Source organism: Eleutherodactylus coqui, chromosome 3, assembly GCF_035609145.1.
Source record: "Eleutherodactylus coqui strain aEleCoq1 chromosome 3, aEleCoq1.hap1, whole genome shotgun sequence".
Classification (NCBI taxonomy): Eukaryota; Metazoa; Chordata; class Amphibia; order Anura; family Eleutherodactylidae; genus Eleutherodactylus; species Eleutherodactylus coqui.
This window is the reverse complement of record NC_089839.1, coordinates 77,478,009-77,502,876: the sequence shown is the minus strand read 5'-3', so window position 1 is coordinate 77,502,876 and position 24,868 is coordinate 77,478,009. Positions and strand designations below refer to the sequence as shown.

General features: G+C 44.4%; 1 protein-coding gene across 1 annotated transcript in view; it reads left to right on the top strand.

Moving 5' to 3' along the window:
• LOC136619766 (bifunctional protein GlmU-like) overlaps positions 1-24,227 on the top strand; it is an 86,195-nt gene extending 61,968 nt beyond the window's left edge. Inside the window, exons 3-4 of the mRNA XM_066594533.1 lie at positions 19,315-19,497; positions 23,365-24,227. Coding sequence (XP_066450630.1) covers positions 19,315-19,497; positions 23,365-23,625 — 444 coding nt within the window. The 3' untranslated portion in view covers positions 23,626-24,227. The remainder of the gene's footprint in view (positions 1-19,314; positions 19,498-23,364) is intronic.
• Positions 24,228-24,868: the final 641 nt, after the last annotated feature.

Genomic DNA, 24,868 nt, shown 5'->3' with positions numbered 1-24,868 from the left:
TGAGTACCTGCCCGCTCGTCTCTAAAGATTCGGCTGCCGGCGGCGGGCGTGGAGCGGCGGGGGAGAGCGGGGAGGAACGGAGGGGAGATCCCTCTCTCCCCCCGCTCACCGCCGCAACTCACCTCTCACCGCGCCGGCAGCCAAATCTTTAGACACGAGCGGGCAGATACTCGACTAAGGCACTACTTGCTCGAGTAGTTAGCCTTAGCGAGTATGCTCGCTCATCTCTATCTTCCATGTGTCATCTGCCTACATGCTGCAGTTGCTATTGATTATGGCATGTAGCTAATTACACTGCCAGGATATTAGATTTCTCCACTCTTGGCGGTTAGAGCAGGAGCCTGGCTGTCTGTAGTCAGCCAAGCCACCGCCTTAAAAAGAGGTACGTGCAGGTTTAAAGCTCTTTAATGAGTAAAAAGGTGTATTGGCCATCACTAATGGAGCAGAACTGATAATCAGCCAGACAGCAGACAATGAAGAAAATGAATGGCAGGAAGGAATTACTCATACATGGTTGACGGAAGATAATTTTTGGGACTTCAACTAGACATGTTCTTTATTTAACCCTGTTATTTCAACCCACAGATGAGTTCAGGGGGGTCAAAAATCCAGTGCATATTTATTTCTACCCCGATTGTTCAGACGCTGGCTGCTTAATGTGTTGGTGACGATTTTTATGATTTGCTGTGTACATGTTTTAAAGATATACCATAATTGTCAAGAAGGGATATTAGTAGCTTTCAGTGCAATCTCACTTTACTGCCCATTTTGTGTGACTGCATTAACCATCTATTATTCATCCAGTGATTGGAATCATAGTTCTATTATTTAATCTGCATTATTTATATGGAAAATTCTACTTTATATGTACATATTCCTATCCGGCATCCCAGCAGTGAGGTTATACTGAGATTTATTTTACGTGAATGCCAAAATGAGTGATCTGTATAGCTGTCTCTCAAATATTCATATCTATCCCTTGGTAAATGTTCTCCTCCATATTAAGCATTTGTTGAATTACAGAGTAATGCATTAACAAGCCCGGTGTAAAGGACAGTGTTACATAGAACCGATTTTATTTCCTTCCTAGCGCCTGAGGATTTAGACAAGCAACTTGACACTGTCTGTGAGGCAGGTGCATGGAAATGAAATCACTATGCATGGGGATATTTATTAAATGTGTTACATTTAGAAGTCAGTGACAAGCCGACATTAATGGATTAATAGTCCATCAATAATGAATGTACAGCGTTGATGAAGAATGTGTGTAATTATATGTATGTATGTATGTATACAGTACTGTGCAAAGGTTTTAGGCAGGTGTTGAAAAAATGCTGCAAAAAATAAGGCCGGCTGCATACGGGCATATTCGCATTACGGATTCCGCAGCACATACCGCCCATAGCATGCTATGGAAAAGCGCTTTTTGCTGCACACGAGCTGAAATCAATTGCGATTTTCCAGTCACGGGGGAAAAAATTGCAGCATGCTCTATTTTAGTGCGGTTTCTGCACAGACAGCTTCCATTGAAATCAATAGAAGCCGTTCGACCTGTGGTTTGTCTGCAATTAAAATCACGGACAGGCTGCAGATTCCACGTCATCGCCTAGTGATGGCGTGGGGAAATATGTACGGCACATGTTTGATGGCTCAGTACGCAGGGTCACCGGCCGGCCTAAGAATGCTTTCAAAACCAGAAGTGTTAATATATATATTTTTTTGTCAATTAACAAAATGCAAAGTAAATGTGAATCTAGATGAAATCAATCTTTGGTGTGACCAACCTTTGTCTTCAAAAGAGCATCCATTCTTCTAGGTACACTTGCACACAGTTTTTGAAGGAATTCGGCAGGGAGGTTCCAAACATCTTGGACAACTAAGCATATATCTACTGTGGATATAGACTTGATTGAATCCTTCTGTCTTTTCAAGTTATCTCAGACAGACTGGATGATGTTGAAATCAGGGCTCTGTGGAGGCCATATCATCACTTCCAGGACCACTTGTCTTTTTTAACATTGAAGGTGGTTCTTAATGACATTGGCTGGATATTTGGGGTCGTTGTCCGACTGACTGTAAAATACATTTGGAGTCACTCAGATGTCTTCTGTTTTTGAAAGGCATTCCTACTTTGCAGTATTTTTCCACCTGCTGAAAACATTTACACAGTACTGTATATATATATATATATATATATATATATATATATATATATATATATATATATATATATATATGGGGAAAAAGACAATCTGTGACCTATACCTTTACATGAACTTCATAATTAACAAAATAATCGTGCAAGTAAGCGATTATGGGTGATTGTTGGCCCATCCACACACGGCCCCTGAAAAGGCTCTGAGCAAGAAGTTGCTCCTAATTCATGAGCCGTTGCGTTTCAAGGTCCCTTTACACTGTTGGGCGCATGATTGAATGACTTCTGTTTACACTGAGTAAGAAGTTGTTCAGTGGTTGTTCTATTTCAGTGAGCTTAAACAAAATGACTCATTACTTCTGAGGACACAGGCCGACAGTTGCCCATAATCACTCATTTGAACGATTATTTGGGTGGCTAGTATATAAGAGTACCTTCAGCTCACTAAAACAGAAGGACTAGTGAGCAACTTCTCGGTCAGTGTAAACAGCAGTTGTTCAGTCTTTGATCGACTCACTGTTTATTATGAATGAAGGTGGACAGCCGGAAGAGATCTCCAGCTCGCTCCACCTCTCTTCTATGACAGACTATTGCTCCTGCATGAAAGCACAAGAGCGATAGTCACTAGGAAGGCTGTCCGGGTCTTATGCACCCGACAATTGTCCTGTGTAAAGGTATCTTTAGGTTTACTTTATCCATACAGTTTTCATAGGGCTACCAGTTGCCTTCCTGTTATAGTATGTTAGTACCTTTTGCATTGTTGTGACAGGCCATATGTAGTTGGGCATAAGGCTTGGTTCACAATGAATTTGGGGTCAACATTTGGTTTCTATGCTAGAAAAGCTCCTGATGACATGCCAGAAGAATCACGTTTTGGTAAACATTTGGCTGGGATGCCCTTGCCTATGCACTATACCACTATTTCAGTCCAATTTATTAGTGTGGTTGACTATACTTCGCAACACAATTATACCCAATAGTTTAGGGTTCTGCTAATAAGACACGATGACAGACGTATGTAACATTGAAGGCCATGTAGCTAATCTAACGCATAGACATTGTGTAAATGTAGCCCAAGCTCCATTTCCCAGCACCGGTTTAAGCCTGTCACCAGAACAAGCTGCATTTAGATTACGGTGCATGGATGGTGCCTTTTAAAATCCAAGCCAGATGTGCACTCATTACATTGCCTTTTGGAGAGAAAAGCATACTAAAAAAAAAATATGCCGCTTTATCCTATATACTTTTGGAAGAACATGTAGTGGATGTAATGGTGCTCCCTAGTTCAGCCTTAAAAAGGAATGCGTCCTAAGAAAATGACCTATTGCATCAATCAAGTTTTTACGTTAAACATATTTTTAAATAGTTTTTGGTGTGTTTTAAAATTTTTCATGTTACATTTTCTAAAATCCTAAAATCCTTTAGTTTTCACACTGAACACTTAAGGTGCATTTACACACACACAGATAATCACTTAAAATTTGTCAGAAATGTACAGTTTTGAACGATCATTTTGCATGTATTTAGAGAACAGCAGGTGGTCTTTTCTCTAAATACATTGCTATTGTTCTCCAGAGGGACAGTGGCTGTTATCAGCTGTTAAAGAATGTCATCAGCTGTTATCAGTGCTGCCCGTCAAGAACACAGCATGCGGTTCCTCTTATTTTATAATTCTGGGGGACAAGGATTTCATGTGGACCTGAAGTCAGCGATGGACGAAAAGTGCATGGTAAGGGCACGATGGGTGCTCATTTACACACAACGATTATCGCTCAAAAGATGGCTTTTGAGAGAATTTTGAGTGGTAATCATTGTTTGTAAAAGGTTCATAACTAAAGGTGAGCGAACGTACTCGGTAAGGCCGATTTCGCAATCGAGCACCGCGATTTTCGAGTACTTCACTACTCGGGTGAAAAGTACTCGGGGGCGCTGTGGGTGAGCGGGGGGGGGGGGGGGGGTTGCAGAGGGGAGTGAGGGGGAGAGGGAGAGAGAGAGAGCTCCCACCTGTTCCGCGCTGCTACCCCCCACTCAGCCACACCACGCCCCGCCCCACAGCGCCCCCGAGTACTTTTCACCCGAGTAGTAAAATACTCGAAAATCGCGGTGCTCGATTGCGAAATCGGCCTTACCGAGTACGTTCGCTCATCTCTATTCATAACTAGAGCGAACGTACTCGTCCGAGCTTGATACTCGTTCAAGCATTAGCGTGTTTGAGATGCTCGTTACTAGAGGCGAGCACCACGCGATGTTCGAGTTACTTTCACTTTCATCTCTGAGACGTTAGCGCGCTTTTCTGGCCAATAGAAAGACATGGAAGGCATTACAACTTCCCCTGTGACGTTCAAGCCCTATACCACCCCCCTGCAGTAAGTGGCTGGCGAGATCAGGTGTCACCCGAGTATATAAATCGGCCCCTCCCGCGGCTCGCCACAGATGCATTCTGACAGAGATCAGGGAAAGTGCTGCTGGTGCCGGAGCTGCTATAGGGAGAGCGTTAGGAGTTATTTTAGGCTTCAAGAACCCCAACGGTCCTTCTTAGGGCCACATCTGACCATGTGCAGTACTGTTGAGGCTGCTTTTAGCAGTGTTGCACAATTTTTTTTTTTTTGGATATCGGCCGTGCAGAGCATTGCGTCCGCAGTCTGCAGTCATTGTACAGAGTATAGGGCCAGTACTGGTGAGGCCAGTACCGTCATCCCGCCAGAGGGAAAGAGTATACATAATATTATACGCTGCCTACAGTATCTATCTGCTGGGGGTAGTAGTCGTAATTAATATGCAGCTAAGCGTTACAGCAGGCTTGCGAAAAAATTGTTTCCTGGATCTGCTGTCTCTGTTACATGATCGCCGTCATCCCGCCAGAGGGAAAGAGTATACATAATATTATACGCTGCCTACAGTATCTATCTGCTGGGGGTAGTAGTCCTAATTAATACGCAGCTAAGCGTTACAGCAGGCTTGCGCAAAATTGTTTCCTGGATCTGCTGTCTCTGTTACATCAGCGCCGTCATCCCGCCAGAGGGTAACAGTATACATAATATTATACGCTGCCTACAGTATCTATCTGCTGGGGGTTGTAGTCCTAATTAATACGCAGTTAAGCGTTACAGCAGGCTTGCGCAAAATTGTTTCCTGGATCTGCTGTCTCTTTTACATGATCGCCGTCATCCCGCCAGAGGGAAAGAGTATACATAATATTATACGCTGCCTACAGTATCTGTCTGCTGTATCAGCTCAGCATTTAAAAAAAATAGAAGCAAAATACTTAAGGCCTACTACTGGCCTTTGGCCACTTGACTGCTTCTGCACTGTGAATTCCACTAGCTCAGTCATACGCACCTACGTCTCACTACAGGCGTGCGCAAAATTGTTTCCTGGCTCTGCTGTGCGTTCCTTAAGGGAAGTCAGCCTCCAACCACAGGTCAATAAGCGGCACATTTAATTACAGCGTTCTGTTTCTGCACTACTGGTAATACAGCATGCTGAGGGGTAGGGGTAGGCCTAGAGGACGTGGACGCGGGCGAGGACGCGGAGGCCCAAGTCAGGGTGTGGGCACAGGCCGAGCTCCTGATCCAGGTGTATCGCAGCCGACTGCTGCGGGATTAGGAGAGAGGCACGTTTCTGGCGTCCCCACATTCATCTCACAATTAATGGGTCCACGCGGTAGACCTTTATTAGAAAATGAGCAGTGTGAGCAGGTCCTGTTGTGGATGGCAGAAAGTGCATCCAGCAATCTATCGACCACCCAGAGTTCTGTGCCGTCCACTGCTGCAACTCTGAATCCTCTGGCTGCTGCTCCTCCTTCCTCCCAGCCTCCTCACTCCATTACAATGACACATTCTGAGGAGCAGGCAGACTCCCAGGAACTGTTCCCGGGCCCCTGCCCAGAATGGCCAGCAATGGTTCCTCTCCCACCGGAGGAGTTTGTCGTGACCGATGCCCAGCCTTTGGAAAGTTCCCGGGGTCCGGGGGATGAGGCTGGGGACTTCCGGCAACTGTCTCAAGACCTTTCAGTGGGTGAGGAGGACGATGACGATGAGACACAGTTGTCTATCAGTGAGGTAGTAGTAATTGGAGTAAGTCCGAGGGAGGAGCGCACAGAGCATTCGGAGGAAGAGCAGCAGGACGATGAGGTGACTGACCCCACCTGGTTTGCTACGCCTACTGAGGACAGGTCTTCAGAGGGGGAGACAAGTGCAACAGCAGGGCAGGTTGGGAGAGGCAGTGCGGTGGCCAGGGTTAGAGGCAGGGCCAGACCGAATAATCCACCAACTGTTTCCCAAAGCGCCCCCTCGCGCCATGCCACCCTGCAGAGGCTGAGGTGCTCAAAGGTCTGGCAGTTTTTCACAGAGTGCAGACGACCGACGAACAGTGGTGTGCAACCTTTGTCGCGCCAAGATCAGCCAGGGAGCCACCACCACCAGACTCACCACCACCAGCATATGATGGCCAGACATATGATGGCCAAGCACCCCACAAGGTGGGACGAAGGCCGTTCACCGCCTCCGGTTTGCACCACTGCCTCTCCCCCTGTGCCCCAACCTGCCACTGAGATCCAACCCTTCTCTCAGGACACAGGCACTACTGTCTCCTGGCCTGCACCCACACCCTCACCTCCGCTGTGCTCGGCCCCATCCACCAATGTCTCTCAGCGCACCGTCCAGCCGTCGCTAGCGCAAGTGTTGGAGCGCAAGTGCAAGTACGCCGCCACGCACCCGCACGTTCAAGCTTAAACGTGCACATAGCCAAATTTATCAGCCTGGAGATGCTGCCGTATAGAGTTGTGGCAACGGAGGCTTTCAAAGGTATGATGGTGGCGGCGGCCCCGCGCTACTCAGTTCCCAGTCGCCACTACTTTTCCCGATGTGCCGTCCCAGCCCTGCATGACCACGTCTCCCGCAACATTGTACACGCCCTCACCAACGCGGTTACTGCCAAGGTCCACTTAACAACGGACACGTGGACAAGCACAGGCGGGCAGGGCCACTATATCTCCCTGATGGCACATTGGGTGAATTTAGTGGAGGCTGGGACAGAGTCAGAGCCTGGGACCGCTCACGTCCTACCCACCCCCAGAATTGCGGGCCCCAGCTCGGTGGTGGTATCTGCGGAGGTGTATGCTTCCTCCACTAAACCACCCTCCTCCTCCTACGCAACCTCTGTCTCGCAATCAAGATGTGTCAGCAGCAGCACGTCGCCAGCAGTCAGTGTCGCGCGGCGTGGCAGCACAGCGGTGGGCAAGCATCAGCAGGCCGTGCTGAAACTACTCAGCTTAGGAGAGAAGAGGCACACGGCCCACGAACTGCTGCAGGGTCTGACAGAGCAGACCGACCGCTGGCTTGCGCCACTTAGCCTCCAACGGGGCATGGTCGTGTGTGACAACGGCCGTAACCTGGTTGCGGCTCTGCAGCTCGGCAGCCTCACGCACGTGCCATGCCTGGCCCACGTCTTTAATTTGGTGGTTCAGCGCTTTCTGAAAAGCTACCCACGCTTGTCAGACCTGCTCGGAAAGGTGCGCCGGCTCTGCGCACATTTCCGCAAGTCCCACATGGATGCTGCCACCCTGCGCACCCTGCAACATCGGTTTCATCTGCCAGTGCACCGACCGCTGTGTGACGTGCTCACACGGTGGAACTCTACGCTCCACATGTTGGCCAGGCTCTATGAGCAGCGTAGAGCTATGGTGGAATACCAACTCCAACATGGGCGGCGCAGTGGGAGTCAGCCTCCTCAATTCTTTACAGAAGAGTGGGCCTGGTTGGCAGACATCTGCCAGGTCCTTGGAAACTTTGAGGAGTCTACCCAGATGGTGAGCGGCGATGCTGCAATCATTAGCGTCACCATTCCTCTGCTATGCCTCTTGAGAAGTTCCCTGCAAAGCATAAAGGCAGACGCTTTGCGCTCGGAAACAGAGGCGGGGGAAGACAGTATGTCGCTGGATAGTCAGAGCACCCTCCTGTCTATATCTCAGCGCGTTGAGGAGGAGGAGCATGAGGAGGATGAGGAGGAGGGGGAAGAGACAGCTTGGCCCAATGCTGAGGGTACCCATGCTGCTTGCCTGTCATCCTTTCAGCGTGTATGGCCTGAGGAGGAGGAGGAGGAGGATCCTGAAAGTGATCTTCCTAGTGCGGACAGCCATGTGTTGTGTACAGGTACCCTGGCACACATGGCTGACTTCATGTTAGGATGCCTTTCTCGTGACCCTCGTGTTACACGCATTCTGGCCACTACGGATTACTGGGTGTACACACTGCTCGACCTACGGTATAAGGAGAACCTTTCCACTCTCATACCCGAAGAGGAAAGGGGTTCGAGAGTGATGCTATACCACAGGACCCTGGCGGACAAACTGATGGTAAAATTCCCATCCGACAGCGCTAGTGGCAGAAGGCGCAGTTCCGAGGGCCAGGTAGCAGGGGAGGCGCAGAGATCAGGCAGCATGTACAGCACAGGCAGGGGAACACTCTCTAAGGCCTTTGCCAGCTTTCTGGCTCCCCAGCAAGACTGTGTCACCACTCCCCAGTCAAGGCTGAGTCGGCGGGAGCACTGTAAAAGGATGGTGAGGGAGTACGTAGCCGATCGCACGACCGTCCTCCGTGACGCCTCTGCCCCTACAACTACTGGGTGTCGAAGCTGGACACGTGGCCTGAACTCGCGCTGTATGCCCTGGAGGTGCTTGATTGTCCTGCGGCTAGCGTCTTGTCAGAGAGGGTGTTTAGTGCGGCTGGGGGAATCATCACAGATAAGCGTACCCGCCTGTCAACCGACAGTGCCGACAGGCTTACACTCATCAAGATGAACAAAGCCTGGATTTCCCCAGACTTCTCTTCTCCACCAGCGGACAGCAGCGATACCTAAACAATACGTAGGCTGCACCCACGGATGGAAGCATTGTTCTCTATCACTACCAAAAACGTGGACCTTTTAGCTTCATCAATCTGTGTATAATATTCATCCTCCTCCTCCTGCTCCTCCTCCTGAAACCTGACGTAATCACGCCGAACGGGCAATTTTTCTTAGACCCACAAGGCTCAGTCATATAATTTTTGTAAGCAATTTTTATACGTTTCAATGCTCATTAAAGCGTTGAAACTTTCACCTGAACCAATTTTTATTTTAACTGGGCTGCCTCCAGGCCTAGTTACAAATTAAGCCACATTAACCAAAGCGATTAATGGGTTTCACCTGCCCTCTTGGTTGGGCATGGGCAATTTTTCTGACGTACATTAGTACTGTTGGTACACCAATTTTTTGGGGCCCTCGCCTACAGTGTAATTCAATTAATTTTTTGCCCACCTGCATTAAAGCTGACGTTACATCAGCTGTGCTGGGCACTGCAATGGGATATATTTATGTACCGCCGGTGGGTTCCAGGGAGCCACCCATGCTGTGGGTCCACAGGGAGTTGTAACTGCATGTGTCTACTTCTAAAGAACCCCAATCTGACTGGGGCATGCAGTGTGGGCCGAAGCCCACCTGCATTTAATCGGACGTTACCTCAGCTGTGATGGGCACTGCAATGGGATATATTTATGTACCGCCGGTGGCTTCCTGGCACCCACCCATGCTGTCGGTCCACACGGAGTTGTAACTGCATGTGTCCACTTCTAAAGAACCCCAGTCTGACTGGGGCATGCAGTGTGGGCCGAAGCCCACCTGCATTTAACATGACATTACCTCAGCTGTGATGGGCAATGCAATGGGATATATTTATGTACCGGCGGTGGGTTCCAGGGAGCCACCCATGCTGTGGGTGCACACGGAATTCCCATTGCGGAGTTGTACCTGCCTGTGACTATTTATAAAAAACCGCAGTCTGACTGGGGCATGCAGACACCTTGACAGAATGAATAGTGCGTGGCACATAGGTTCCCCATTGCTATGCCCACGTGTGCAGCTCCTGATGGCGGTGGCACAGGATTATATTTCTCATTGCTTCTGTACAGCATTGTGGGCTTTCGCCCCGCCCCTTTTAAAGAGGGTCGCTGCCTAGCCATGCCAACCCTCTGCAGTGTGTGCCTGCGGTTCCTCCTCATGGCAGACGCACTTATAAATAGACATGAGGGTGGTGTGGCATGAGAGCAGCTGAAGGCTGCGCAGGGACACTTTGGTGTGCGCTGTGGACACTGCGTTGTGCGGGGGGGGGGGGGTTGGCAGCATGTAACCCAGGAGAAGTGACAGCGGAGTGTCATGCAGGCAGTGATTGTGCTTTGTTGGAGGTAGTGTGGTGCTTAGCTAAGGTATGCCATGCTAATGAGGGCTTTTCAGAAGTAAAAGTTGTTGGGAGGGGGGGGCACTCTTGCCGCTATTGTGGCTTAATAGTGGGACCTGGGAACTTGAGATGCAGCCCAACATGTAGCCCCTCGCTTGCCCTATCCGTTGCTGTGTTGTTCGCATCACTTTCTTGAATTGCCCAGATTTTCACAAATGGAAACCTTAGCGAGCATTGGCGATATACAAAAATGCTCGAGTCGCCCATTGACTTCAATGGGGTTCATTACTCGAAACGAACCCTCGAGCATCGCGATAATTTCGTCCCGAGTAACGAGCACCCAAGCATTTTGGTGCTCGCTCATCTCTATTCATAATCCTAATAATAGGCTCACACTTCCTGTTCTCTGGAGAAAAACTTTCAGCAATCAACTCATTATCACCACAGGTAGGATTACAATGAAAAAAGACACCTATATATGGATAACACAAGATCCACTATTCGCAATAGGTGATGGTCACAGATAACCTCCTCCCCCTCCCTGCATAATTACCTCTGTACAGCTAACAGAGCATGCCTAGAACATTCACCAATAGAGGTCAATGGGCCACTTTCGGTTCATTGTGTGAATGAGCTATGAGTTCTGCTTTAAAGCTTCTCTAAATGCTGTTAAAAACACTTCATCCAGGATGGCCGTCGCCATAGGTATGTACAATAGAATTTAAAAAATCTATAATTGAGAAAGAAAAACAGATTAGAAAATTGTTTCACTATTTGGTTTTAATTAGTAAAAAGAAAAATATAAGTAATATGCTACAGCTAAAGATAGATTAACCTCTTGAAGACCAGACACCTTTTAGGGATTTTAACTGTGTGGGGGTTATACTGCATATTTTTTTCTTCAGCTACCTCATATATACGGCTATTTTTAATGTTTTTCCCCCCCTGTTTTATTAGGATAAAAAGCTAAAAAATATATATTTTTTTAATTCACAGCTTTTTTAAAATTTGTATATTCACGCTAAAATAAAGTATGGGAATGGGTTTCCCATTTTGTTTCAGATGTTTTGATATATAATTTGCATTACAGAGTGCATATGGCCATGGTTTTGATTGGCGTCGGCGGTTGCTCATTTTCTTTTTTACTTTATATATTTTTATTTTATTCTTTAATTTTTTTTACATTTATTCTTTAAACTATTTTTTTAACATCCAAATCACTCATAATGTGACCTATAAGACCTCTGGGGGTCATTCACGTTCTCCTTTTCCTTACTTATTCCCACTGGGGTATCCACAAGAACCCCAGTTGCAGGGAAAAAACCTCCCTCTGTAGTGACAGTAATCACTAACAGAGCTGATCAGGGACTGCTAGGAACCTGCAGCTCTGCTGTGCCAGGGGTCATGTGCTTGTCAGGTCGAATAGTTTTTCTTGTTTTAGTATATAGCACTTATTGAGCGCTACGTAGCCTGAAAAGGAGAAGGCAGAAGCTGTTAAAAACTGCTCCTACCCCAGGTCCCTGGCTTTGTCTGACAGCTGAGGACCTGACCTCTTTGACTACAGGAGCAGGCACTTTAAGCCTACGCCATACTTCTGCAATCAGCCGGGATTAAATCCCAGGACCAAGCGCTGTTAATTTACGACGCTTGGTCCTTAAAGGGTTAAAGGGAATCTGTCACCATTTTTTGAAGCCCTTTCTGAGAGCAGCATAAAATAGTGACAGTCACCCTGATTACAGTGATATGTCTGTTGTATGTAGTTGTGCTGTAGTTTTGGAGAAATGTGCATTTTATTAGTAGTAGCCACACATAGAGGACTACAAGAAGTAGTCCTTGATATTCATGAGCTGCAACTAGCCCCACCCACTGATTGATAGCTGTCTTCCCATTACCAAACATAGGGAGATAGCTGTGGCCAAAGGATGGAATGGGCGTAGCTAGCTGCAGCCCATAAATATTGAGGACCAGTCCTTCTATGTAATTAAAACTAGGATTATCATGGCTCATATCCTACTCACGGTGAAATTAATGATCGCCAGAAGCTGGAGAGCACACAAGGTACCTTCCATGCATCAGGTCATTGAATTAATTAGTGAACACTGCGTTTCTGAGAAAGCCTTAGTAGTGAGAGATAACAGGCTACCTGCTTTTCAGGAAACATAGGACGGGTGGCTTAAATACATGGATAATTAGAAGAAAATAAAATACAAATATTGAGCAATAAGACTACCGACCAGAGACAGGAAAAGAAAATAGTTCTGAAAAATCATACAGAAAGTGAAGGTGAAGTGAGGCAAGATTAGAAGTGTGGTAAACCCTCCCCCCCTACTCTCCTTCCCCTCTTCCCCAATACCCTCTATCCTCCAATAATACCCTTCCCCAACCCCTTAAAAACACTAAAAAGGTAGTAGCAACCAAATCAACAGGAAACTGTAGATCCAATGCCAAAAAAACGAAGTTTTTATTTGCAAGATAAACAGAATTTACAGACTAAGGGCTCGGTCAGACGAGCATGGTTTACACGCTGTTAAGCAACGTGTAAACCACGCTGAGACATGCGAGGAATTCTGTGCGTGAATGGACTGCTCCTAGCTCCACGGAACAGACTGTTCACATGTCCGTGGTGTGGGCTGCATGCTTCCACGGCTGCCATAGGAGCCTATGGTAAGCACCCTGGACAGCGCGCACCACGGAGCGAACAGGGGAGTCAGCACTTGCTGTCCGTTCCTTTTTAGAGCACTTCCATACCAACCATAGCAAACACGCTTGTCTGACTGAGCCCTACATGTAAATTTATCTGAATTGTTCTAAGTTGTGCTATAGTTGTATACTAAAAATGTTTTTCGGAGAAATAGATCTCCTTTATTGTTTTGTTTCTAACAGTTTTGAAAGAAAAAGTGTATTTTGCTCTTTACCATCAAGAAAACAACAATGAAACAAAAAAAATGCAAGTCTCTCCAATCTTTCAGCACAGCTACATATAAAAGACATATCACTGCAATGGGGGTGACTATCACTACCTTATGCTATCCTCATAGAGAGCTGCAAAAAGATGTGGACAGATTCTCTTTAATCTGAAGGGAACTTGTCCCATTTCTACAATACTAGAGGTTTTGCAACTCTGATGTCTAAACACCATTAAAATATAACATTACTTGTATAACGCAGTGTGGACGTTTTAATAGATTTATGAGGAGGTGACCTCATCATGAAATCCCGCATTTAATAGGTTATTACGATAATCTCCCTCAAACGCTATTAATATTTCCTTGAGGAATCATTTTTTCCTATCAAATTTTAATTTTCAGGACCACGGTTAGCAACTGAAGAGAAAAATGGGATTCTTCAGGCGACAAAAAGTAGCAACATCCAGAGAAATTAAGTTGGTAGAATTTAAAGTCTCAGTAGGGAAAAGATGAGTCAACACTTATTCCCCATCTCCCTGGGGGGCAACTCATCGGCAGAGTCGGTAGTATAGCCCAGCGCTAACACTACAGTTGTAAAACTTAATGCTGAAAGCTTATCTTATCTGCATAGCGTTTTTCAAACTGTTCATATAGATTTATTTTGATTCTTATCGCATATCTAATTACATCCTAAACAGCTCGTTTCCCTGGTTGCTATTTCTTATAAGATATTAGAGTTATCTGGCAGATGCAGCCTGCTCAGCCTCAGAAATCTTTTTTTTATTTTTTTTTATAATTTTGCTTGTTTTTTTATCTGGTGGAATGGATTTTACTGTTCTACAGTTGGATTAGTATACTGCTGTTTCTAAGGTCAGCTTGTTTCCAGATGTTAAACTTGGATATTAGTAATAACTTAATGTATAAAGGCGCATACGAATTACAACTTTTTATGTGCATAATGTTTTTTAAAGTGTTCAATATACGTAAAGAATATTTGATTGAATAATTAAAACAAAAGTATTTTCTTAACAAAGTATACTGGGGCAGACTTACTACCAAAATAATCAACAGTTTTCTTGCTCAAATTGCCCCGGAAATCTGTCAAACATGCTTTGTACTACATTTACAAAGTGCTTTAGGCACTTTTGGATATATTTTACATCACACCTAAGAAACTGGTAGTTTTACATAAAAGAAGGTGTGGCTTAAATGCACCATTGTGCACTAAAATTTGCGCCACATTTTGGCACAATTTTTGGTGTAAATAAAGCTAACTAATAGCTGCTACATAGCTAGACTAGACACTAAAGATTGAACAAATGTATCATACAGCAAAGCTACTGTGATAAATCTGGCACATTTCAAGACTGTCTAGTCTATGTTTGCACTGGCTAACTATTAGGCCTTAGTCAGACGGGCGTTTTTTCGCGCGATTTGCGCATGCGCATGCGTCCGGCGATTTTTTAAAACCATTGCTTTGCAATGGTATCGGACACATGAGCGCTTTTTATGCGCTCGTCCAATAAATTATAGAACAGAAATCGCAGATCGCACCTATCTGCGATCTGCGATTCCTGTTCTCTTCTCTATATGCGCTCAATGGGGCCGGCGGCAGCAGCGCCGACCCCATTGAGAACATATAGAAGACAAATCATTCTTCTCTGCCACAGCTGTAACAGCTGTGGCAGAGAAGAACGATGTTTGCCCATTGAATTCAATGGAGCCGGCAATACACTTTTCTGGATGAATTGCAGGGAAGGGCTTATATATTTAAGCCCTTCCCGACAATTCATCCTGCGCTCGCCGGCAGCCCATTGCTTTCAATGGAGCTGGCTGTATTGCCGGCTCCATTGAATTCAATGCGCTGGACAGCTCCAGCCCGTTTCTAATGAAACGCGGCTAGGAGCAGATTTTTCGGGCGATTTTTTTGGCCACGGTCACACGATTTGCGGATGCGCATCCGTCATGCGATCCGCAAATCGCGCGAAAAAACGCCCGTGTGACTAAGGCCTTAGACAGTATTAGTAAATCTTTCTGTTATTGCAGTGTAGATAAAAAGTGTATTTTTTATGCAACATGCCCATCAGTTGTGTTCTTTTGTTAAAAGTATGTTTCCTATGCTGACAGTAATATCTTCTGGAAACTTAACCCTTTCCAATCTAATTTGTATCCTGGTTTTCCTAGGAGGCTTACTCTTTTTCTGCCATTATACAACAGTGCTATATGCTGGCTAAAGCCAGTACTGAATGAGGTGACATGTTGGATAGGCTCCGACAGCAGAGAGGCTGGCAATATGCAGTAAGAGAACCCTGACGGGCGTCTTCCAACATCGGAGCTATACAGCCTTAAATCATAATGTCTTCAGACGTCAGACAGGGGATTGAAAAGGGTTAATTCTCATTCTGACTTAAAGGAGTTGTCCAAGTAAAAAAAAATGTTACATGACTGTGAATGTGATAAAATAACAAAATATGCAGTAGTTACCTCTCTCCTTTTCCCAGGAGTCCAATTGCTGGAGTTTTGGGAGAGGAATGTTGTCCCATTCCTGTCTGATGTAGGATTCTCGCCACTCAACAGTCCTCGGTTATCTTTGCTGGATTTTGATTTCATAATGTGCCAAATATTTTCTACTAGTGAAAGGTCTGGACTAGTGATGAGCAAGCATACTCGCTAAGGGTAATTGCTCGAGCGAGCATTGCCCTTAGAGAGTACCTGCCCGCTCGAGAGAAAAGTTCAGCTGCCGGCGGCGGGCGGGGAGCCGTGGGGGAGAGCAGGGAGGAACGAAAGGGAGATCTATCTCTCCCTCTCTCCCCCTCTGCTCCCCCTGCTCACTGTCGCAACTCACCTGTCACCCGCGCCAGCAGCCGAACCTTGCATTACAGAATCATGCCTGATTTTAATATGGTAACACCTGAGGACCTGTAGATCTCGAGCATCCAATATTGACTGACGACCTTGTCCCTTGTGTACATTAATTTCTCCAGATTCTCTGAATCTTTTATGATATTATGTACTGTGGATGGTGGGATATTCTGAGAAACCGAGCGAGCGAGCATTGCCCTTAGAGAGTACCTGCCCGCTCGAGAGAAAAGTTCAGCTGCCGGTGGCGGGCGAGGAGCCGTGGGGGAGAGCAGGGAGGAACGAAAGGGAGATCTATCTCTCCCTCTCTCCCCCTCTGCTCCCCCTGCTCACTGCCGCAACTCACCTGTCACCCGCGCCGGCAGCCGAACCTTACATTACAGAATCATGCCTGTTTTTAATATGGTAACACCTGAGGACCTGTAGATGTCGAGCATCCAATATTGACTGACGACCTTGTCCCTTGTGTACATTAATTTCTCCAGATTCTCTGAATCTTTTATGATATTATGTACTGTGGATGGTGGGATATTCTGAGAAACCCTGCCTCTCTAACATACTCTTTTTATACACATCTATGTGACTTAGTAGAAAATTGACCCTCCAAATGTTTTTCAATAGTCCCACTTACGTTTCCAGGCTATTGTTAACCCTGTCTGAATATTTTGTGAGATGTGTTGCTGCCATCAATTTCTAAATTAGTTAGTTCTTTAAAATGAAATGGAAAAATGTCTCACTTTCACCTCCTGATATGTGTTCTATGTTCTGTTGTGAATAAAATATAGTTTCCAAATCATTACCTTCTTTTTTATCTCTATTAATTTACATTTTGCACAACGTTTTTAGAATTGGAGTTGTTATACGTGCCAGGAGTTGGTCTTTCTTAGCATCCCTCAGCTCTGATTACTATTTGTGGATCATATGGGCAGGGATTAGCTTGTTCAAATCACTCCTTTAAAGGGGCTGTCTTATTAAAAATAACCTCTTTGATAAGAGAGCCGCAGTGACAATAGGCAGGCTTTATTATTCATTCACCCTATAATGGTCACTACTAGAGATGAGCGAACATACTCGGTAAGGCCGATTTCGCAATCGAGCACCGCGATTTTCGAGTACTTCACTACTCGGGTGAAAAGTACTCGGGGGCGCTGTGGGGCGGGGCGTGGCGTGGTGGAGCGGGGGGTAGCAGTGCGGAACAGGGAGGATCTCTCTCTCTCTCCCTCTCCCCCCACTCCCCTCTGCAACCCCCCGCTCACCCACAGCGCCCCCGACTACTTTTCACCCGAGTAGAGACGTACTCGAAAATCGCGGTGCTCGATTGCGAAATCGGCCTTACCGAGTATGTTTGCTCGTCTCTAGTCACTACACTTAAATGGTAATATTACATAGTGGTCCTTATAATAAATGGTGGCCCATATAATGAATAAATGGTTGGCTACAGCGAGAGCAACTGCTTGTTAGTGTCTCTCCATTCTGGCTCATGAAGGAGTGTCCCAAGAAGCAGACACCCTCATTCAACACAATATGCTTTAATAGGGCATATGGGCAGGCGTTATCCCATTTAACCCCCGTGTGGTACAATAGGGTCTATTTGACCCCAGCCTTGTTCATTACAGTCCCGCACTTTAAAACTGGTATCACACAAGGGTTATAAGGGTTATAAGGGTTGTACCAGAATTAACTTTTATCACCTATCCATAGGATAGCACTGTGTGCCAGAATTCCTATAACAGTGGTCAAAAGTCAAAAAAAAAAATCAAGTTTCATAAATGGCGCTCATAACTGCGTGTTAATAAAGATGAGGGAATAGTCGGTTCCGATGGGTAGAGTCAGGTTTTTTTTCCCGATCGTCACTCGTCTGATGGAATCGTTTGAAGTCGCATCTTGTTATTATATTTTGGATTGTGAATTCGCTGTTTTTATTCTTCGTTTTGCACGATCTCTGCATAATACGGTTATTTATGTTTTATATAAGAAGTGATTACTAAAAATAGTTAATTAAGGGATGGATTTCAGAATTCTGCTTATTAGTTTGCTATTCAAATGATCAGTTTTTAAAAAGAGGGGTAAGTGGCCCTAAAAATAAGAGCTCTCTAAATATGGATACTTGTTTTTGCACTGGACCTACAGAATTAGTCTGGCCTAGTCCAGCTTTATATCTTTTATTATAATAACCCTTCATATGTATAGAAAATGATACTGTAACTTATTTCTGCTGATGCTTGCATAATACCGAGTTATAATATACTTTCTCCGATAATGACGAATGTTCAAATGTACCAAACAATGCACCAAATACTTATTTGTCAGTACTGAACATTAAGCATTGTGTAATTTTTCGTAGTATATTTCCATAAGATTATAACATAACTAGATCTGTAAGATTATAACAAACTAATCGGATTTTTATTCAGCATCCCCGAATTTGTAAAACTACCAATTTTCACCATTAAATTCGTAAATTTCACGTTTGTCCAACTTTTAAGATATGCTGGCCCACTGTGGATAGGTGAGAAATTCTGATTGGTGGAGGTCTCATCACTGAGATCCTCAGCAACGGGGGACTTATGGCTCCCTCTTCTCGTCACTGAGTTGATGCTTCTACCAACTGCCGTGACGTCACATTGGAAGGAGCAATGTCTCCACAAGTACGGCTGCCACTCCATTCATTTTAATAGGGCTGAAGGAAATTGCAGAGCACTGGCAATCTCTGGTGGTCCCATTAAAAATGAATGAAGTGGCACATCACATTCATGACCTTCACTCCAACCTATCTCCTCTTCACTAGTGGCAGTGTAATGAGCCCAAAATGAGGAGGATGGGGGAAACAGGATGCCCATTCTTGGGATAGGTGGCGGTCCTACCACTGATCATACTTCCACTTATCCTACTGATAGATAATTAAAGTTAATTCTGGTACCACCCCTTTAAGTTATCTTCTAATATACTTATGTGGACCGAACAAAGGTTTAGTAACATGTAAAATATTCTGTTATATGATTCCTTATATAATATTTTTAATGTAGGGAAAAGCAAAATGTGTGAGAAAATCTGCATCATTGTGCCAGAATCACATTGTGCTGTTGGAAGAAATCTAATTAGCTGCTGTGATATGCCCGTGTCATACCCATCTTCTGTGAAACACAAACAATTATCTGTTTTTTTCCCCCTCTCTCTCGCAGGAAGGACCAAGCTCTCTTTCAGTTTATGCCCTGCGGTTGGGACCAGGAGAAGAAATAGTCACATCATTGTTTAAATTTGTGCAGGAGAAGAATCTAAGAGCGCCGTTTGTTATTACTTGTGTGGGCAGCGTCACCAAAGCAACACTTAGACTGGCTAATTCAGATGCGCAGAATACCAATGAGGTATCTGACAGGTCCAATGATGTACGGGCTCAGTTTAAGTCATGCATAGATATAGCAAGATGGCCGTGGAGTGTTTCAAGAGAAGTGTACTGTTCCTAATTATGTAATTATAAGACTTAGGTGCCAAACTACAAGCTGTTGCTAAAATCTGTTCGTTCTAGCTTTCTCAAGAAATGCAGAGGCTGAGATGCATTTTCCCCTGAAGGTATCCTGTCATCTTTAATTTGATATAATCTTTAATTAAACACATTGGCAATGCTAAAATGGTAAAATATGTAGGGTATTTCTTATGTCACAGAGGAGTTACCTCTCCTAGCACAGTAACAATTACCAGGCATACATTTGCCTTCTAAGCTCCGACTGCTGTATAGAATAACAATAGCACAGCACTGGAAGATAAGAGAGCTACCTTCATGTCTCTAATTTCTCTATTATTTCCTTGGAAGAAGGGCCATGTTTTGTGTGGGGGTGTCATACAGAGAAGATGAGCGACCTATAGATTTATAGTTATGGCATAATTTGTTTCTATTCATTCCTGAGCACCGTTTTAAGTACCACAACTGCCAATTATTGATAATAGAAAAGAAGGTGAATCTTATTGTAGCAGCCATGATAAGGAAGCAGGTCTGTACTGTCATCTCACATATGATCGGTGTGCCAGCATATGCGCCCTATTATTTGGCACTAGGTACTGACATGTAAACATCTTTCTGCAGTGTGGGGTTTGATGGGTTGGCAGAAAGATGCTTTCCCCAGCTGGTCAATGAACCTTAATTGTAGTATATATATTCCAAACACCTCCAATAGTAAAAAAATAATACTGAAAGTGTTGGCCCTTTAAGAAATAGTTGAGGAAAAATTGTAGAAGGTGATGAGAAGAAAGCAAATCTATTAAATACTCAGAGGAGTAGAAATTGTCAGATGAGATGCAGAGTAATAAAGTAAACTCCCCACTAAATGTGACCAGTTTAAACAAGGAAGAAGTACAGACCTGTCTTAAAAAGATTAAAATAGACAAATTGCTGGGTTCTGATAATACCCCCCCCCCCCCAGATTCTGAGGGAATTAAGTAATGTGATAGACAGACTGTTGTTTCTTAGATTTAAGGACTTAATAGTGACAGGGTCTGTCCCACTGGATTGGTGCTTAGATATCTTAATATCTGGTAACTGTAAAATATTAATATTTGGAGATTATACAATATTATGCAAATTAACAGAAGAGAGGACAGTACATAGCTGAAAATGGATCTGGTTCAGTTGGGGACTTGGGCAGAAAAGTTGCAAAGGAGGTTTAACACCGGTAAATGTAAGGTTATGCACATGGGCAGAGGAAATATATATCACTATTATACACTGAATGGGAAACCACTGGGCAAAACTGACATGGTAAAGTACTTGGGAGTTTTAGTTAACTGTAAACTTAACTGGAGCAACCAATGTCAGGCAGCTGCTGCCAAGGCAAATAGGATCATCAGGTGCATCAAAAGAGGTCAAGGGGCACATGGAGAAAACATTGTTCTTCCTCTTTTCAAGTCACTGGTCAGACCACACATGGAACATTGTGGACAGTTTTGGGCATTGGTAATCAAGAAGGATATATCAGAGCTTGAGCGGGTACAAAGGTGCGCAACTAAAGTAATAAAATTAATGGGCAGACTACAATACCTAGAGAAGTTATCAAAACTGGGGTTATTCACTTTATAAAAAAGATGGCCGAGGGGTGACTTATGACATCATAACTATGTATAAATATATCAGGGGACAATACAGAGATGTCTCCCATCATCTATTTATACCCAGGCCTGTGACTGTAACAAGGGGGCGCCCTCTACAACTGAAGGAGGAGAGAAGGCTACTACACCGACATAAAAGGTGTTTTTTTTACTGTAAGAGCAGTGAGACTTTGGAACTCTCTGACTGCAGATGGGGTGATGGCACTGATTACTTCAGAAGGGTCGGTGATCCAGGAATTATTCAGACTGCCAGAGTCAAGAAGTCATTTTTTTTCCTTAAATGGGGAGAAGGGTCCCAAAACCCCTCTGACAGCTGTGTATATATATATATATATATGTATATATATATATATATATATATATATATATATATATATACATACATATACAGCTGTCAGATGGGTTTTGGGAGGTGTAGGCAAAGACAGAGAAATTGGTCATATGACATTGACCAGCAGCCCACTAGTGCACCCGCAATAGCACAGATTAGCTGTGGCGCTTATGGGGAGAGAGAAGAAGGAATAAAAACTTGAAGAAGGTATGCTTTTGGGTGGTAGCAGTACACAATAGTTAAAAATAGTACTGTAGTTTATAGCTCTTGGGACCTTTTTTTCTGGGATAGCTCCCTTTACATATGACTTTTCTGTTTGATCATGGATACTTTTTCAGTTGCAGTCTCTTTGCAGATGCTCCTCTGTGTAGATATTTCCATTACTTATTTGTTATACTGCTTGAAGCTATTTTTTATGTCATTCTCCTAAGGCCCAGGTACCGTGCTCAGTGCAAGTGCGCATATATACTACACCCAGCAGCTCATCCGCAGGTCCGGATCCTTTTGCACAGACACCAGAGTGATCCCTGCTACTGTGCAACCCAGCCAATAGGAGTCAATGCTCTAGAAGCAAACTGTCACCAGTGCTGAACACATGGTGGCACCATAACAATAGTGTAACAGCAATATCTAGATGTAGGAGCATTTTCTTACAATTCTTTTATTATTTTTGTCTTTTTCTGTTCTTTAACAGGGAAATATAATATGTAATTGTGGGGCCTTCTTTTGTTCGATTGTAAGAATACTACCCTGTCGTATTAGCTTTTAAAGTCATATATATCAAATTCCTTTATCCTACAATGTATCCTGCTGTGTAAAGTGGGACTATTACATACTATAGGCCCCTGTGTCTGAGGTACAGTCAGCAGCATTAAATGCAGTTTTCCAAAAAGTCATGTTTCTCTGGCCTAAACCCCCCACACTGTTTGAACATTTAGGGACTTTTCACACGGAACGTAATTGTTTGCAGCATGCAGCAGGATTTGCGACTGCAGGAATCTGCACCAAAATCCACATATCTAAATGCGGATTTTGATGCAGAATTGCCGGCAGAATTAAGCCATTACCAATTTTGTGTGCTATGGCAGAATTCCCTTACGGAGTTTTCACGTGAGATGGAATTACGACGCAGGATGCAGCCGAATCTGCAGCTGCAGAATCCACAGATTTAAGGGCTACTTCACTTGGGTGATTTTCGCTTGTGCAAACAAAAAGAACCTATTGATTTCAATGGGTTCCCTCCCATGGAGTGTTTTTGCGCCCGCATTTCCATTGGGCGACAAAATACCCACTTGCTCATTTTTGTGCACCCAAGGCTCCCTGTCTGCACAAAATCACGCACTGAACAGTGCAATTTCTTGAGGAAGATCGATTACACCTGGGACTATGTAGGCTGGCCAGCCTATTAATTAGGCTGCCCCGCCTGTTCAAACATGAGCTGGTGTGTCCCACGGCGATGTGAACAGGCCCGGCAAGGAGTCTGGATCAGCTCGTGAGAGGATGTGATAGCGCTCCATTCAGAGTGCACCTATGTCACGCTCTCACGAATCTTTAAACTTCCTTCTTGTTTGCCGGAGCCATTACTGTGGATTTTGATGCCGAATTGCAGGCAGGTCTTAAGTAATTTTCAATTCTGCATCAAAATCCGCAGGTAGCGGATTTGACTAGATTGCAAATTGACTAGATTGCCATTCCTGAATAATTGACGCTTTTGACATTTCCATAAATCCAGACCACCATTTTTCCCCCTGGCATCGTACATATCACATATATAACTGCATCCATTACTTTTGTCTTTCAGATAATACATTTAAAAGAGAGATTGGAAATAGTTTCTTTGGTAGGTACATTAAATGAAGTCGCGCATCTCCACATCTCCCTGTCGGACAAGGACGGGAAGACCATCGGTGGACATGCTATGGGGAATCTGGAAGTCTTCACTACTGCTGAAATAGTGATTGGAGAGCTCCATGACCTTCAATTCACTCGGGAGATGGATGAACGCACAGGCTTCCCAGAACTCGTCATTAGGCCTCGTTCGGAGAATACTACCTCTGCCTAGCTTCTAAATTATGTGCCATTTTTTTGTTGCAAAGAAGAGAATGAGATAAATTTGCCGCGGAGCATGTCTTTTACGTTGCTCTTTGCATTATTGTATTGATTGCAGCCATTTGATCACGCACAACATAATCAGTCATGTATGAAATACACACGGCAGCATCATCTCAGTAAATTCTTTAAATGTCTAGTCATTAATTTCTGCTGTTTATCAGCATGAGTTGCATTTAATGTTCGGGGATTTTTCTTCTCTCTCGTCAGCTTTGGCTAATATGTTCTACGGGGATTTTACGAGACTGATTGGTCCGGAGAGGGTATAGGACAGTGACAATAGCTTCCAAGGGCTAATGAATGTACTGTTTGCTCATCTATAGACGGTTCCTGTAACACTAATTGGGAGGGACAGCTCAAGCAAGCACAGAGGCCGCTGATGTGTTTTCCGTGACATGGATGTAGAGTAGCAGTTAGGTCCCAGCTACTGTGTATACTATTCTCACATATACTCTGTACGTTAATTATTTCCGAGTGATGCTATATTGATGTTATAGTGGACATGGAGGACATTTCATTTTCTTACAAAATAATAAAACAATTCTAAACACTTTTTATAGATGTAATATCCATGTTTTTTTATTGTTCATCATGGGGTTACGCATTTTCTCACCTCAAAACGGCAAACGTATAGATTCAGTACATCAGTTGGTCTCTATAACTTCTGTTTTAATACCCCTTATAAATGTTTCATATGCAAACAATAGACTTATGCTATTCCAATGTGGAGTTTATAAAATCATAGAATGGTAGAGTTGGAAGGGACCTCCTGGGTCATCGGGTCCAACCCCCTGCTCAGTGCAGGATCACTAAATCATCCCAGACAGATATTTGTCCAGCCTTTGTTTGCACACTTCCATTGAAGGCGAACTCACCACCTCCCGTGGTAACCTGTTCCACTCACTGATCACCCTGAGCACTTGTCCACCCTGAGGTCATCTCTGCATGATGGCATATTGTCTGGGAAGGTTCATGCCACATGAGACCACAGCAGCCAGTTGCTGCTCACTGCAGTGAAGTCTCACCTTTAGGACCCTTTCACATGAGCATAAGCATTTTTGGTCACGCCTGAACGCTGCGTATTTACGGAATGAACCATGCTTTTTTTGCATGCGCATCAGCATATTTTACTGTACTTTTTGTGCATGCTCATTTACGCGTAGCAAACAAAAAACACACTGATTGAAATGGCTAAT